This window comes from Rhinatrema bivittatum, chromosome 16 (genome assembly GCF_901001135.1).
Source record: "Rhinatrema bivittatum chromosome 16, aRhiBiv1.1, whole genome shotgun sequence".
Lineage (NCBI taxonomy): Eukaryota > Metazoa > Chordata > Amphibia > Gymnophiona > Rhinatrematidae > Rhinatrema > Rhinatrema bivittatum.
In genome coordinates, this window is record NC_042630.1 from 30,909,428 (window position 1) to 30,927,678 (window position 18,251).

The window sequence follows — 18,251 nt, forward strand, 5'->3', positions numbered from 1 at the left end:
AAGACCAAGAAAACGTGCAAGGTAGATACAGAAAGAGTCCCAGCTGTATTGGGTGTCACAGGCCTGAACCTCCACCCATACCTTGCGGTGTTACCTGTACATTTCACACCCTATGAATTCCAGAATGAGGCTCCTTAGCACTGAGAAGAGCACTAGCCGTAAATTGGAGAGAAGAGCACATCTAAAACCTCAGTTTACCAACAAGGTTCATTCCTAGCAAGGTATACCAAGACAAACCCATCTGGAGACACCACCCCATGAGAGCCCCCCGCCGGCGGGAGACTTAGCAGTAGAGAATCTACCTACAATTGAGTATCTTTGGGACAGTAAATCCCGTCCGAGGAACTCTCCCTTCCCACCTCACTGCCCCAGATCCATTCATCTCCCAAACCAAATGCTGCTGCTCACTATACACATGCCCAAAGATTTTACTAGTTAGTATCACACTTGGGGGGGGGAAGAGTTGGTCACTGCAAGGTGAAAATTGTATATGAAGTCCAAAATGTGTACTCCCTAAGATTGATGTCACCCAGTCAGGTGCAGACTTTTCAGGGCTGGTGCAAGCATATTTGGTGCCCTAGGCGAACCTTTGGTCGTCTCCCCCCCCCCCCAACTACCAGTAGCAGTGACTCCAGCACAGCACTCTTTTTTGACATTATTAGCTATGCTACAGGCTCCCCCCCCCCCTCCCCAGGATATTACACTAGCAGTATTTTCCTGCCCCCAAAATCTTGGTGCTCTAGGCAACCGCCCAATGGAAGAACCAGCCTTACTGAATTTATGTTATTTTCTCCGTTTGGCCAATGGTGACGTGATATCTTGAAAAGGAAAAAAGCACAGACTTGGATGGAGAAATAGCCTAATGGTTAGAGCAGCGGGCTATGCCAGAGTTCAAATCCCACCGTCGCTCCTTGTGACCTCCACTGCCTCAGATATAAGCTTAGACTGTGAGCCCTCTAGGGACAGGGAAATACCTCCAGGACCTGAATGTAATCTGCTTTGAAGTTCCTGAAAGGCGAAATATAAATAAAATAAATAGTCTTGTTAATTATCTTCTAGATAAAGATTTAATGATCATTTCTAGAGCATACATCAGATTTTGCATTATCTAAATAAAAAAGTAAGAAAATGTCAAATCTAAACCATTAAAAATACTCTGATCAGATGGAGGAATCAAAATTAAGTTCTTCTTAATTAAACTGATCCTTTAAACTTATTTTAGGAGTGCATTCTGTATATTATGCTGTAAATTTTGACCTGTTTGCTCCTTGTGCTGTCTCTTGAACCTCTCTCTCCTCCCCCCCGCCCACTGAGAGCTCTATGAACTGCAGGCATCGGCACAGCAGGCGAGCTTCTGCCTACAGGTGAGGACTCCGTCATACACAGAATACAGAATACGTGTGAGCAGAGCAGACGCCAGACTCTACAACAGCGAGCAAGGCTACACCCAATCTTGAGAACATGATCCTGGGTAAACACCTGTAAACCAGTTACACCTCTCTCCACCCCTCCCCCAAATCTCTCTCTCTTTATTCCATGGGACTCAACAACAAAGGCAATACAAAATGTGTGTTCAACTTGTAGACATGATCCACGGCCCGGCTTCCCCTGTGGCACACAAGCATGTGTAAGCACCGAGGTAATGAGTTAGTGAACTTTTTCTCCCACTGGCCCGGACAATGGCCACGGTCTTCATCAGTGAGAGGTACTCTGGCACTATGAAGTTACCAAATCAGGTTTCCTCTCAACTTCCAGTGTTTTGATGTCTGAAAACATGTTCATAGATTGTTCACAGAATAACCCAATCTGGCTTTCCTTTAAATTCTTGGCACATGGCGCCGGAGCTTGCTCAGCACAGGCAGCAGCATGTTCCAGTCTGAAATGTATACATCCATAAAAAGAAACAGCCACAAAATAAAGTTCTCCCTGCCATGGAGGTAGAAAACCTGCCATCAGGTCCTGAGAAAGAGGAGCACGCTCATCGGCCCCTCCGTGGAGTCTCCGCTTACAGTCTCTAGGTTGCTGGTGGTGCCAGAGTCATTCCTCTGCAGGCACCTGCAGGGTGGAATACACCATCACCTGGTTGTTATCCCGTCGTTTGCCTAAGAAAAACAAAGGCAGGCTGAATTAAGAGCTCCTACCCTGGTCCTTTTTTCCACTGCATTGCTGGGAAGAGAGACCCCCAGGAGCACCCAGTTTCTCAGGCTGCTGTCTGGATCAAATCAGCAGCAGACACAAACACCTTCCCTCCTAACACATATGCCCACGGCCATTTCTGGGTTGCAAGGCCTGGCAGCACACACCAATGTCTGTACTACATGGTGAGAGTAAAGAAAGCTCACAAAAAGGAGGGAAACAAATCAATTGAAAAACGAAGGCTACTAATGCGAGTACTGTTCCATTGAAATTCTTTACATTTTTCAAATCTTATTTTAATTTTTCTAAAGTGTCAGCAAGCCAGACAGCGTGTTCAACTTTCAATGAACTGCCCGGTCTATTCAATCATCCACCTTATTTCTTTTTGTAATGTGCCAAATTGTGAACTGATATGTGCCAAATAAAGTTTAACAAAATTCTTATAACAGTTCCCAATTCCTGATGGTTATTTATCTCAAACAATGCCGGACACGGCCGTTGTTTGGCTTGGTAAAACGCTTCATCAGGGGTCCATTCTAGGGAATTAAATCCGTTTGTCTAATGGGCCAACATGGCCATATAAATGCTGCAATAAAAATTAAGGAATTTTTTGTTTAAATCAAGTATGTTCAAACAGAATCATAATACTTATCTACACAGCCTTGTATAAACAATACCTTGGACCCACACAGGTCCCAGCGTTCTTTTGTGGTTAGAAGAGGAGACCAGAAGGAGGAAGTCAGCAATGTAAATGTCCAATGTAATGACATCACTCAAAATCAGCTGACCTTAAAGAAGACTGCAACCGTGGTTCTTCATAAGTCTTCTTTCAGGTCGTCTTTCAATGTATTGGAACCACGGTTGCAGTCTTCTTTAAGGTCAGCTGATTTTGAGTGATGTCATTACATTGGACATTTACATTGCTGACTTCCTCCTTCTGGTCTCCTCTTCTAACCACAAAAGAACGCTGAGACCTGTGTGGGTCCAAGGTATTGTTTATACAAGGCTGTGTAGATAAGTATTATGATTCTGTTTGAACATACTTGATTTAAACAAAAAATTCCTTAATTTTTATTGCAGCATTTATATGGCCATGTTGGCCCATTAGACAAACGGATTTAATTCCCTAGAATGGACCCCTGATGAAGCGTTTTACCAAGCCAAATCACGGCCGTGTCCGGCATTGTTTGAGATAAATAACCATCAGGAATTGGGAACTGTTATAAGAATTTTGTTAAACTTTATTTGGCACATATCAGTTCACAATTTGGCACATTACAAAAAGAAATAAGGTGGATGATTGAATAGACCGGGCAGTTCATTGAAAGTTGAACACGCTGTCTGGCTTGCTGACACTTTAGAAAAATTAAAATAAGATTTGAAAAATGTAAAGAATTTCAATGGAACAGTACTCGCATTAGTAGCCTTCGTTTTTCAATTGATTTCTTTGGGTTTCCCTCTTTTTTTTTTTTTTTGGAGTATATTATATGGGTAACCTTGGTGGCTTATTTTTTACATGAGAGTAAAGGAAAAACATTACTGACTAAATGAGGGAATTACTGAGGGAACCTGATATATAGGGAGATAAAGTGACTCACCCTGAGGTTATGCACCCAGTGTGTCAGTGTTAGCACTGGGAATCGGACTTGGCTAGGGTCACACACAGAGTTACTGGGATTAGAAGTAAGGCCAATTCAATGGCAGAGCTGTGCACTACCAAGCAGAGGGGCTTGAGTTTGATACTCGGCCCAGCTGAGCCAGGGATACTGCAGAAGTTGTCTTCACAGTCCCAGGGAGGAGGGCCTCAATTACTGTGCAATAGTGGCTAGATTTAGGGTTCCAAATGGAGCCCTGACCCAGGACCATTGCTGCAATGACTGGACTAAACATAAGTTAAGAGGGGAGAATAATCCCTAGGTGGTTGCAAGTGAAGGCTTATGGTCTCTGATCCTGGCCTTGGAAGTTTAGAGGAGGGGGAAGGAAACTGCCAAGTCAAACTGAACAAAAAAGCAAGCCTGAACAGAGGCACAGGGTGATAAAATGATATTCTTAAGGTCTCACAGAATGCCTCCCTGTATCACCAACAATCTCACAGCCCAAGAAGCCTTCACCAGCATTTGGACTTTTTGATCAATCCTCCACCACAACAGCATTTCATGAAAAAAAAAAAAAAAATGCAACCCAGTCTAAGGCAGCAGAAACAATTGCTTACATGCTAGGCACTTCTGGATACTGTGGAGAGAACCACCAGCTGTGACAAAGGCCCAGATGCCCATGGAAAGAGTGATGGCATAGACAGGAACCAAGCTGCCTTCATACCATGGATTCAGAAACGTCTAAAACAGAGGAGACAGCAGCACTGCAGTCAGACATGGCTGTAATTGCTCTACATCCCAATACTGTCCAGAGCTCAGTGTCCTTGTATCCTGGGCAGAAGTTTTATATTTAATTCTGTAGGAAGGTGTCCTTAGTAGGGAAATATTATACAAAAAGAATTCGGTAGTCATGCCCCTAATGAGAGGAATCTTAATAAAGGCGGTATGGATTACAGACAGACATTTTACTATATATGTAGTTAAACTTCTTGTTAAAAATATTATTCACTCATAAGAACAGAATACAAACTTAAAATCTGTGCTTAAAACTTTTCTAGCAAATTGTCCAAATATAATTTGGCTGTAGTTAAACCAGAGGGTATCCAACTGGACCCCAGCACCTCTACAGAACCATAAAACATGAGAGCCAGGGGAACAGATTATTGTAGAAATGCAAGCCATGATGGGGAATGTAGACAAAGCCTTACAGCTTCTGAAGGCCATTGTGAGAACTTCCAACTTATCCCCTGGATACATGCACCAACCCAGGGGAATCTCAGCAGGAAGTTAGTTCAGCAAAAACAAACTGGACTTATATTGGATCTCATATATTGCTGCTGCCCAACACTCACCAGTCCAGAGGTGACCAGGTGACTGGCAACGATTAGCCCCAGGGCCCAAAACCGCCGTTTCTCACAGGCATCAAAGAAGACCACTCCCCAGAACGTGTGCAGGAAAACAATCGCCATAGTTAGGAATGCTGGAAAGAAGGACAGAGGGACACTAATGCAACGGGGAGCAGTGAGACACACTCCATTCTTTCTATTAAATCCCAGCCTCTCCCTGCCCCCCCTTAGTGACTGCAGTTCTGGCAATAAACGGTGCATAAGGCCTGTCACAGAGTATTGCAGCAGTGAGGTGGATGTGAGGACGGGATGATGCACCCAGAGGCCAAAAGACAATAATGCCACTGGAGTGCCCTACGATTATGCGTCATGATGCAAAAGCATAAATGGACGTTTATTTTACGAAACAAACAAGGCAAAGAAGTTTGACGGCGACTAAGGATCTGAAGAGTAAATTCCATGCACTAATGAGGCCAACAAAAAAGACTGGTTATAAGCTCAAGATCTGATACATAATTATATTACACAGCCCACATCAGCCCCATGGCTCACCTGAAGTGATGAAGTAATGGGGTGAATCTCCATGGATTCCCACAATCCCAGGGCCTATCGAGTCAGCCAGAATATTTATGACGGAAAAGACTCCACTGATAATCCCAAAAGAGAGGCCGGAGACTTGAACATGGAAACATAAGAATGAGCAGAGTAGCAGGGTCAATATACGGCGTATACTAGTGGCTGGCCAGCATTAACACACGAGTTACATGAGCAGGGAAAGAGCAATAGAAGGGTGATGCTGAGCTCTCTGGAAGGTCAGCAATTCAAGGACTGCTTTGGGAGGATCATTCCTGAGAAAAAAACAAAACAGGGAGCCAAAAGCAAGAAGCAGAGCATTATGGTTATGAAGGTGGCCAGCAGTTACACAGGATCGTAGAAAAAAAAAACAAGGCAAGGCAAGGCAAGGCAAGGCAAGGCAAGGTTTCCCCTCTGAAACAGTGGAACCATCTCTGGAAGAGGCCCCACAGGTACACAGTGAGGCCCTGCCTGCAGTAAACTCCAGACTTGTGCTGGGGAGGTAATGGCAGTACATTTCAATCCACTGGCTGTCAGTCAGGAAAGAGGGTATGGGGTAGGTGAAGAAACTCATCAGGTTGTTTTGGGTCCCCCCCATCCTGCACATGAAATTGAATGAGCAAGCAAGGACGTTCAAAGTGGGGTGAGGGGAACCCAAGTCTTTCCTTCTGCTAACACACTTTGAGAACGCAGACTGTCTCTAGGCTCCAGACAGCCTCTCACAGCTGTTGCAGAGCACAGAGCTGCCGTCACTGGTGCTCTCACTTGGCAGCAGCGGACTAGGCACCATTCTGCAGCCTACTCACCATAAGCCATCTGCTGGATGGAGATAGGAAATCTTCCGTCCTCGCTAATCATCGCCAGCCCTTCTTTAGCTTTTCTAACAATCCAAAAGTAACAGAAAGGCTCCAATTACATTACATGGGAACTTAGCTCTACTTGTCAAACAAATCCTTTGTTATCAAAGCCTCTATTATGTTTATCAACCATTTTTTCCAATTGAAACTGGACTGCCATAAAGCAGCAACAAAGTTATTGGTGCATTTTCTCCATTTCTATTAATTATGGGCTGGCTAGAGCAGCGTGAACTGAGGCAAAGATAAAGTTACTTGTCCAAGGGCACACAAAGTCAGGAGCACATGTGGGATTAGAACTCACTTCCCAGAGGTTCCGATTTATAACTCTGTGCTCTAATGAGCAGACAGCGCAGATACCAGAAGAAAAGGATTCTCCTGCTGGGTGGCCGTCGCTCCTTGTATTAAAGTTTACAGCTCTTGGATTCTTATTAAGAAAACCATTCCCAAAGTAAGGAGACTCCCAGGACAGGATGACTTACTTAAGAAGTTTATAGTAAGCAAATCTAAATGCTTCTTGCAGCAGGACTGACACAGCCGCCCCGAAAATCAGCAGTCCATACTGAAGTGCAGCATCGTCTCTGTTACTGAGCTGGATGGAAATGAACCAGATCAAGGAGGACAGCAGTACGGACACAAGCCAGAAAAAGGACCTGCAGGAGGAGGAGAAAAGATGAATCAGGATCACACGCTCAGCTCCATGACACCAATTTCAGTTTCTACCAGGTCTCCTTAATAGCCCCAAGGGGTTTTACTCAGCCACTTTTCCTCAGCAGAAGGAAAATAACTCTTCAGTGCAGTGCTGCACTTCAGCAGGGTTGAGACAGCAACAGTTTCCTACTGAAGTCAGTAACACACCCAGGTTTTAGACCACCAAGCTCCTTCCAACTCACTCATGGTCAGGCCGATGCAATATCAGCATGTGTAAAACGGGCGCTCAGTCCACTCACTGCTCCCGGGCACGCGGTTTAATATTAAATCAGGGTAAAAAGGAGGCTCTGGGGAAACTGTGCGTCCCTAGCGCCTCCTCAGCATCGGACGCTCAGGACAGGTGGCTGTCAGTGCAGGTTAGGAAACGAATGCTCAATACGAGCATCCGTTTTCTCTTGCTGCAATATACATGGCCTGGACCGTGCATATTGTATGGAGAGAAATGTTTTCACTTTTCTTTTTTTTTTTAAAACACGATTCTGCTTTCTGTGGTTCCTCCTACTACTACTAGTATTGTTACGATACTAAGGAGGGATCACAGAAAGCAGGATGTCTTTTTTTTAAATGAGCCCTTGATGTGTGGCATACCTTAACACCATCCCCCGGGCAGGCATTAAATTTTCCTCGTAAAAATGGGCACCTTGGCTATTGTGGCGTAATACCTAATAGCCTCATGCTAATGGAATTTGCATGCGATGAGTGCTTTTAGCTATGCGCTTGATTGGAGGTGCTAACCTCCATTTTGCATCGGGCTAGGGACGTGCATCCAAAACACACATCCAATTGCGTGTTAAACCGTGTGCTACACCTAGCGTACGGTATTGCATCGGCCTTTATATGGGCAAACACTTATGACTAAACTGTTTTATAACCTGTAATCAGGTATCGTAGCAAAGGCAACAATAGGTTCTTCTCCATCACGTTGTGCACAAATCCTTATTCTTGTAAGAGGGCCTCCTACACATTTGTGTTAGCAATACCAGAGTAGATGACATTGTGCTAAAAAGCTTTTGTAACACCTAGTAATTTCTTTCCCCCACACTCAAAAGTATTACTTAGATTATGGAGGGTAACTGTCAAATAGCTCACAGGGCTGCAAATTGCCCATGTGCTTTTGACACATTATTTTATTTTACTATCTACTATTGCAGCAAATTTTCAAAAGCAGTTTACTTGCATAAAATGCATTTCTGCGAGTAAATCCTATGGGCAATTCAATGGCATATACTGTAGCAATTTTCAAAAGCCCACTTACACAGGTGACACACATTTACATATGTTAACCCAATTTTAAGCATGTAAATGCTTTTTAAAGTCAGGCCAAGAGTCCAAAAAGTGTTGTTTTATCAACATTTACCAAATGACAAAACTCATTAGAGAGAAAGCAAATATAATAAAGGCCAGTTCTTAAAATGAGAAGGAACACAAACTCTCACCCTTACACATAGTGCACAATATGTGAACACACACAGGCCGATTCAGAAGATCGTGGGAGAAAGGGCGCTCCGTGTTGAGCGCCCACTCTCCCAACACATGCCCAGTCACCTTCTCTTGGGCACGCAATCCTATATTTAAATGAGGGGTCACGCTAAAAGGAGGGACTAGGGAAGATTACGCTCCCCTAGCACCTTCTTGGCCCAGGAGAGATGGCTCTGTCATCGGGTTCAGGAAACCAACTCAATTTTACGAGCGTCGATTTTCCAAACCCACTGACAGCCATTGGTTAGGAAACGCTGTTAAAAACGCTGTTAAAATTGAGCGTCTGTTCTCCTAACCGGACCGGCTGGCACATTATTTTTTTTTTTTTTACTTTTCTGGTTCAGCAGAAATTCCTGCTTTTCTGTATATTTTTTCGGGCTGCTCATAAATTAACGCACATTTTACTTTCAGAACCCTGGGTGACTAAGTAATACATCAACATGCATTTGTATATGATGAGCGCTATTAGGGGCTGGTGCAATGTAAAGTGTGGAAAGCGGGTGCTGAAAAGTCATCGCCCGCTTTCCTAACGCATGCAATATCCAAATTAGGGGGTCATGCTAGCAAGGAAGCGCTAAGGTCGCGCAAGCGAACCCGCTGCGGCTGCTGGTTATGAAGACAGACGCCGGTAAACTCAGCATCTGTTTTCATAACCAGCCATCTGCCAGTAATGAAAACGGACGTCGAGTTAACTCGGCAGTGTGCCGAGTTATTTATTTATTTTTACTTAAGAAAAGAAGTACAGAAAAAGCAGTTTTTCTGTACTTCCCCTGCTCCAGGCAGGCGTTAATAGCTGAACGATAAATGTGTGTCTGAAGACGCACATTTATTTTTTTGCATGCAGAGTGAATGAGTAATAGCCTGCATGTGATGAGCGCTATTACATTCACTCCACGTCCAATGCGGGTTAAATAGACACTAAACCCCCTATTGCATTAGGGAGTGGATTAGCACCTATTTAACCTGCGTCAGAGCACGGGTTATACAGTGTGCTTGGCTGACCGCGCTGTATTGCATCTGCCCCTTAGTTTCCAGGGTGTTTGGCAGCGCTAAACCCCTTACAGTCAGACCGAGCACACCGTTTAGCCATGCGTTTTTGACACGCTATTATTACCCCTTATACTGTAAGGGGTAATAGCACACGTCCAACCCCCCCGAAACTAATAGCGCTCATCACATGCAAATGCATGTTGATGAGCCTATTGGTCACCTGCAATACAGAAATTAAAATGTGTAGGCATAATTTCAGACGGCAACTACTTTTCTGTACACCCTCCGACTTAATAGCATAGCGATATTAAGTCAGAGGACCCAAAAAAAAAAAATCTGCCCGCAGTTTGGAAAACAGATGTTCAACTTTGCCAGCATCCGTTTTCCGAACCCGTGGCTTTCAGCGGGTTCAACAACCGATGCAGGTAAAATTAAGTGTCGGCTGTCAGATCCGCTGACAGCTGCCGCTTCCGCCACTTATTAGCGCAGGCCCTAATTTAAATAAATAAAGAATCACGCTCCAAAGAGAGGGGTCTGGACGCGCATCGGGAGAGCCAGCGCTCGCCTCGGCGCCTGCTCTCCCGCGGACTTTATTGAATCGGCCTGAAAATAAGGGATAATAGACGCGCATCAAAAACACACGGCCAATCACATGTTAAACAGGTCGCATGGCGAAGTGCACTTTACAGATTCAGCCAACTGCAAATAATTAACATGCGCTAAATGAATTAGCAAGCAACACAACACGTGGTGAAAACAATTAGCAGGGACGACATGCAAATAAGCTAAAAGGAATTAGTAACACTACATGCTCAAACCAAGTAAGGACCGCATTACTCTGTTAGTCGACACAAATCCCAATTAATCCATAACCAAAAATAAGAAATATTGCTACACAAAATAATACAATAATAAAGTAATAACCGAATGTTAATAGAGAATATACAATCCACTGAAGGATATAAAACTAAACACTAGCGCCGGGGCCTGTATCAGGAGCGACCCCCGCCCCTCACTCACCCGGCCACCAGGATGATGACCCGCAGCGGGTCTCGGGCCACAGTGAACAGGAAGAGGGCAAGCGCGGGCCCGAAGGCAACGAACGTGCAGCCGAAGAAAACGGCAGCGCCCATGACCGCCCGGGCCCGGCCCCGTTACCCGGGAGACGCCCCGTCAATCCCACACCTTCCGCTCCCCCACGCCAACGCCGCTGACACAATCACGTACGGAACGCTTGCCCGCACACCCAATCGGAGCCGTCGCCTTTTCCCCTCCTACCTCTGGGTGCGGAGAGACGCAGCGCCGCACGATTTACACTGCATGCTGGGAGTTGCAGTTTTCAGCTACACCCGTAACGACGCAATTGTAAATAAAAAAAAAATCGCTATTCTGAAAGTGTAAAGTTTGACAACAGAAATCAAATGGATGTATATCCCCCGTTTGTAAAACCCAGGACCCCTTAGCGTAAATGCCAGGACGTGCCGGGAGTTGTAGTTTTTCATCCTTCCACCTCTTACCAGAACCTGATGCAGGAGAGGCTTCAAAACTGCTCTTTCGCTCACATATTTTATATTTCTGGAATTATTAGGTCTTTTCTTTAACAGAGTTTTATATTTATTTTAAATTCTTATTTACCGCTTTTAGGTCATATGATTTATCAAAGCAATATACAATAATTGATAATAAATAAAATACAGCGAAGACGCTTCTTCAGCTCTTCAGTAATGCCTCTTCCACTGTCAGATCTGTAGTTCAAGGCTTCCTGAACCTGTGCTAGTTACTAGGCACTCTTCTCCTGCTTCATTTTTGTATTTGTTAATCCTTTATCAAATACTCACGGGTCTCATGTACTTAATTCCTTTTGATGAGTGAATGATTTGTGTTCATTTCTTAACCTCATTACGAACTTAAAAGCAGTGACAGTGGCTGTGGCTATCAGGCCGCCAAGATGGCTGGGGTAACCTACGTGGAGCAATCATGGTTCAAACCCCAAATTCAATTACGTATAGGGAGGCCGGAATAAGAATAGCTTTGCTAGATTGGGCAGTCGTGTGGCTTATTAGGAAACTTGGTAATAAAAAGTGGGTGTGGGATTCACTTTTGGTCATGTACAATTCATAGAGGAAAATGGAGCAGGCTTGAAACTGCCTGCCACTGGAAGTGGGGGAGAGCAGATATTTTATTTAGTGGTGTGATGCATGTATGGTCTTTGCTTTATCTCCATGTTTTATGTTCTCCTTGTAATCCACAATGAACAATTTTTTATTGAAAATTGCAGAATATAAATATTTAAATAAATATATAAGAGGTCAGTGCACCAAGAGTACCAGTTACAGGTGGCATAAGCCTGGGGGTGTAACAAAATAGGGGAGTACAAAAAACATCAGAGAAATAATAATGAAAGTAATGAATCATTAAAGGGACAATATTCAAACTCTGCATTGGCTCCATGAGTTCTTGTAACCTGCAGACTGCACCGGTTTTCAAAGCCAGTGCAGGCATGTATTTGAAATTTAACTGAGGGTACAAAATGATCCGCAGACATTTGCAGCTGCTTTGTGTCTGAGTAGAATTTTGCTGGAAAAGTGTGTGCGAGGAGTTGAAAACATGGGGGCAACCTGCACGGAGCAGCAGTTACTACCTTGGGAAGCTTGCTGGGCAGACTAGATGAACCATTTTGGTCTTTTTTTCTGCCGTCATTACTATGTTACTATGAAAACACTGTCTATAAGCACACCTACAAGTACCGGCATAGCTTAGTGGTTAAAGCAGCACACTTGGAACCAGAGAAGTCCAGCATTCAAATCCCATTGCCACTCCTTGTGCAAGTCTCTCTCCAGTGCCTCATATACAATTTAGATTGTGAGCCCTCTGGGGAAAGGAAAATACCTTTAGTACCTGAATTAGAGCTCATATTTAGAAAGGGTGAATAATTAACCCCTCCTCATGTAACACCCCCCCCCCCCCACTGTTCCTTCCCTGTCCTAAACACAGCCTCTCAATGGGGCCAATGTAATAAGATCTGCAGCAAAAGAAGTGTTAGTTTTGAGCATGAATTTTGATCATTGCATGCAACTAAAACTGACACCTCCACAGGATGTTAAAAAAAATTATGCATAAGAACATAAGAAATTGCCATGCTGGGTCAGACCAAGGGTCCATCAAGCCCAGCATCCTGTTTCCAACAGAGGCCAAACCAGGCCACAAGAACCTGGCAATTACCCAAACACTAAGAAGATGTCATGCTACTGATGCAATTAATAGCAGTGGCTATTCCCTAAGTAAAATTGATTAATATTAGTTAATGGACTTCTCCTCCAAGAACATATCCAAACCTTTTTTGAACCTAGCTACACTAACTGCACTAACCACATCCTCTGGCAACAAATTCCAGAGCTTAATTGTGGGTTGAGTGAAAAAGAATTTTCTCCGATTAGTCTTAAATGTGCTACTTGCTAACTTCATGGAATGCCTAGTCCTTCTATTATTTGAAAGTGTAAATAACCGATTTACATCTACTCATTCAAGACCTCTCATGATCTTAAAGACCTCTATCATATCCCCCCTCAGCCGTCTCTTCTCCAAGCTGAACAGCTCTTCAGCTTTTCCTCATAGGGGAGCTGTTCCATCCCCTTTATCGTTTTGGTTGCCCTTCTCTGTACCTTCTCCATGGCAATTATATCTTTTTTGAGATGCGGCGACCAGATTGGCACACAGTATTCAAGATGCGGTCTCACCATGGAGCGATATAGAGGCATTATGACATTTTCCGTTTTATTCACCATTCCCTTTCTAATAATTCCCAACATTCTGTTTGCTTTTTTGACTGCTGCAGCACACTAGGCTGACAATTTTAAAGTATTATCCACTATGATGCCTAGATCTTTTTCCTGGGTGGTAGCTCCTAATATGGAACCTAACATCGTGTAACTACAGCAAGGGTTATTTTTCCCTATATGCAACACCTTGCACTTGTCCACATTAAATTTCATCTGCCATTTGGATGCCCAATCTTCCAAAAATGATTTGTGCACACACATCCGCGGACACATGAAGAAACGCACATATATAAGCGTAGCAAGGCCCTATGTAATAAACATCCGCACTGATAATTTGCGCATAGAAACGAATGAGTGAATGGGTCTCCCTTTTCAGCGAAAGTATGACCCTGGAATATGTTTCTAATATTTCGAATAACTGTTTGCTGCAGAAAACATGGCAAATATATGCATAGGTGATAATTCACACCACATGGCAGCGATAATGTTGGGTCCTTTAAGAGCGAGAAAAGAATCATGAACAGCTGGACACAATCAGAAATCCCCATAGTAATAATAACAGAGATGCACGGACACACAACCACAGCACACCTATGCAAGCAATGGAAGAAAATGGCACCCGAGTTAATGCTGTCACTTAACTCGTACCCTGGCCGTGATGGTAAAAAACCTACAATACAAAGCCCGCACTAGTATTTCTATCTTCTAGTGTTGCTCCCTGCATTAACTGTTAATAAATAATTGCCTCCTTTGCATGCCATTAGCATGCACTTGTGCAGAAAAACCGCAGGACTGGAAGCGCGTATAGAGCTCTGCGCGGGAAAACGTGCGTACAAACCCGCAGCAGCTTTGGCCCACCTTATTACATCGGCCCCAATGAGGCTAAACATCCACATATTGTAGAACACCACATCTGCTTTCAGCTGCGTGGAGGAAGGGTAATATTCAGGTAACGTTCTTTTTATCCACATAAATGTTTTTGAACATTGCCCCTTAAAATCCAAGGTGGGGGGGGGGGGGGGGGAGAATCGTCCCTCCCCCCATGACAAGTGGTAGAAGCCTTGAAGTTGAAATGTCAGCAGGATTGCTCTTGGAAGGTAATTGCATTGAGCCCCAGATGTTGCTCGTGTGAGCCTGCAGTCTCTCTGCCACGGCCTGGCTTATAAATATTTTCCACCCTCCTTAAGAGAACATAAGGCCTCTGTAGGATTTAGCAGTGCACGTGGTTGCCATACAGTCCCAGTATTTCTTAGAAGTTATACAATGGCAGTGGTACCTGAGGGTACAGTTACCACCAACCAAGTCCTTGGCCGTCACAAATGAATCAAAGAAAGAAGATTGGAACTGCCGTAAGGTAAACAGCATCATGAGCACCTCCTTCCCGATGGCCATGAGGCTGCTACGCTAACTGATTTTTGGCCTAAATCCTTTTTCCATCTGTTCGACAAAAGCAAAAAAGGCTTCCGTACGGTGGGGGGCAGTGAGGAAGAAAAGGGGTTACCCCTGCTAAGAGTTTCTTCAGGTGCACAATCTCAGCTTGCATGTGGTGAAAACCATACGTCTCCTCCATAGTGCAGGCATTCTCCAGCAGAAACCGTGTCGGTATTAATGCAGCCACAAGATGCTGCTGTGGAGACACAGGTCCTCACTCGAAATCACGGCTAGCAAACTTTTATACTGTGTGCAAGTGACTCTTCTGGCCTCAGAGGTCCTGCCTGGCCAAACCAGGCAAGTTAACTCCTTTACAATGTGTGGCCATCTTTGTATGGGGGCTTTCTACTTGTTACTTGTTCATTATTTCTTTCTCTGTCACTTGCACCTCCTACCCCAATGGGAACTTAGATTGTGAGCCCCCTGGGGACAGGGAAATGCCCTAGAGTACCTGAACATAATCTGCTTTTGAAGTGCCTGAAAGGCAGAATATAAATCGAAAAAGAAAAGAAGACAGATACTAGTGTCTCCAACTGGGTTGGTTTTGCGCACACCATGACATGAACGAACCTCACTCGTAAGCCAGGGCGTGTCGGATATGCCCTCGGTCTCTTGAATTCACCGCTAACGCTCATGTTGATACCTGCATTGTTCCCAAAAGAAATTCCTTCTGGAGTAGAGACAAAAACTCTAAATACGCCTGGAAGTCCTTTTTAATCAGTCGGGTGATGCCCGATACAGTGGGGACTATTTCCGTATCTTTCTGCCACATTTTCTTGCTCTCTGATGGCATTTCAGTACTCCATACCTCGTACGGAAGAGTCACCTGGTGCTGACACTTCTATTAACAATGTCATTCTTGTACTTTTCTCCTTTATTTATGTAAATATTTATTATCCGCCTATAACATAACAGTGCTATGTCCAATTTTCCTGCACTGAGCTTTTCATCAGTTGGAGTGGGAATGTCCCAGATGATCACAACTTCTCCACTGTCTACAATTCTGTACCCACCGCACCCTGTAAATGATGGTGGATGGTCTTTGTGACTTGTCAGATACCCTCAGTAGAGCGTTGCCTGTGGATTTGTTTGGTGAGTGTGACACTCCAGCCACCTGCTTTTCTTCTGAAAGAGATGATATGGTAAAATTAATCATCCCAATCCAGAGACACTGGAGGGGAATGAAATGGTGCATGATGCAGCAGTAATGCCACATATATTCAGTTATTTCATGTTAAGACTTTCTTGAATGGAAAAGTACTTGGGTGAGACAGTACTGTTGATGAATGAAATGATGCGGCATGATAAATCCTCAGTAGAATTTGTTATGATTCTGTACTTACCTCCGCAGCGCAGGAGCAGTGGACTTTAATCTTCAGCGCGGCTTGGAGCCACACCTATTGGGACCCTCTTGCAGCAGGGAGTGCTGCCAACGCTCTCTTCAGCTTCATGGCCTGGAGGCCGCAGTCCCCAGGCTTTCCTGGTGGCTGGAGCAGCCCTCGGTGCTTCCAGCAGCGGCAGGAGCCGCTGCTTACATCGGGGCCTGTGTAGAGGCCCGGCTTCTCCCTGCAATGCTCCTGCAGCATGGCTGCTGGCCATGGTTCTGCATACTTCCTGCTTCCTGTCTCCTAGGGCGCGGGCCACGCCTCCTTCAGAGATTTAAAGGGCCAGCCTCCTGGCCCCACCTGGACTCCTCCTAGGGCGTTTCCTGATCTTCAGCCCTATATAAGGGCCCAGCTTCCAGTCCTTGGTTGCCTTCGCAAGGAGTTAGTTTATCTCAAGGACTTCTCGTCTTCACTCCTGCTGGTATTTCTTGTTCTTCGTAGATCCCTCATCGTTCTTCATGTTCCTGGTCTCTTCCTGATGTCTTGTGGTCTTCCTGTGATGTTCCAGCTCCTCGAGTCCTCCAGATGTCCATCCCGAGGGTAAATCCGTTTCGTCCGGTTCCTGTTGGAGCCTCGGTCAGTTGGGTTCCTTTCTGATGCCTCGTCTCTGCTTCTGCCTCCTGGACCCTTGGTTCCTCATGGCTACCTTCTCTGGCATGTCATGTCGTGTCTCGCCTTCTTGTCTCGCGGCATTAGTCTCCGGAGGGTCATCTTCACTTTGAAGCCAAGTCTCGTCTTGGTCCCATGTTTCATGCCTTAAGCCAAGTCTCACTTTGGTCCCCTTCCCTTTGCTTGAAGCCAAGTCTCATCTTGGTCCCTTACCCTGGAATTTGTCTCGGCCCTCGGATGTTCTGGTGGCTGCACCATCCATGCCTAAGACTCTGATTGAACCTGTGCCATTTCAGCATGGTCCGCAACCAGCCACGGGCAGCTATGTAGGGCGTGCCTTGGTACAGGCTTCTACTGAATCTTCGCCATGTTCTGGCTTCAACTACCATGTATTCATCTGGAGTCTGCTCCACACTCAAGCGTGGTCCGCGACCAGTCCATGGGCTGTGTAGGGCGCACTGCGTTGCAGCCTCAAACCAGTACTTGTTCCTAAAACTTTGATCCTGAGTCTTCATGCTCAAGCTTCTCGTCTGAGTCTTCACATCTCAAGCTTCTCGTCTGAGTCTTCACGCCCCAAGCCTCCTGTCTCAGTCTTCATGTTCCAGAGCCTTCGTCTGCCCTCGTCTCCTATACGGCCTGCTGCCATTGCCGTTCCCAGCGGCAGGTCCGAAAGGGCTTGAAGTAGTTGGAGGACCACTCAGAGACCAACCAAGGGTGGTTGGTCTCACTGAGGTATGCAGGTCAGCAGGGGCCTGGGCTTGGCCTTGACCCAGACGCTGATCTGTCTCACCAGCCTCGGTGTTTCTCCAGAGCTCCTCTCTGGGTTCACTGTGGTCCAAGGGCACACATCTCCTATTCTCGTGCAACAGCTGCTCATGGCATCTCTTGATCCATCTAGCTAAAGCCTGCGTGTGCATAACAGAGGGCTAAGGCCTCTCAAGGCCCCCCTTTCTGTAACAGATTGTGAAGGCCTTTTAAGGCCTCCCTTCATATAACAGTATTACTCTTTGTTCATTAGTTATGGCTCCTTCTTCCCTTTCTTATTCACATGGTGGCCCTGTGTGCCAGCAATCCTGAGACTTGAGTGATTTTGCTCCTCTCTGCTCAACCTTTCCCCTCTCCTGGAGAAAGGGAGGAGGTTGAGGGACTCTCTATGCCTTTTAATTCTTAAAAAGTAAATGGGAGAGGGCCTAATAGTGCTGACATCATAATTCCTGAAAGGGATGTAGGTGATCAAATGTCCTGCTCAATGTAGGACAGTCCCATGTATCTGAGTAGAAAGATTATCATTATTCTGTATTCACTCTACTGAATCTGCTACACAAAGAAGGGAACCAGAGTCCCCAGCATGGGGTTTGTGACC

General features: G+C 45.1%; 1 protein-coding gene across 1 annotated transcript; it reads right to left on the reverse strand.

The window, feature by feature from the left end:
* Window positions 1–1,048: 1,048 nt before the first annotated feature.
* On the reverse strand, window positions 1,049–10,905 carry APH1A (aph-1 homolog A, gamma-secretase subunit). Its single transcript, XM_029581805.1, has 7 exons — window positions 10,705–10,905; window positions 6,987–7,157; window positions 6,457–6,530; window positions 5,630–5,752; window positions 5,084–5,211; window positions 4,349–4,472; window positions 1,049–2,102 (listed from the first exon to the last, which is right to left on the reverse strand). The coding sequence occupies exons 1-7, from the start codon at window positions 10,815–10,817 to the stop codon at window positions 2,038–2,040; spliced, it is 798 nt and encodes a 265-aa protein (XP_029437665.1). The 5' UTR covers window positions 10,818–10,905; the 3' UTR covers window positions 1,049–2,037.
* Window positions 10,906–18,251: the final 7,346 nt, after the last annotated feature.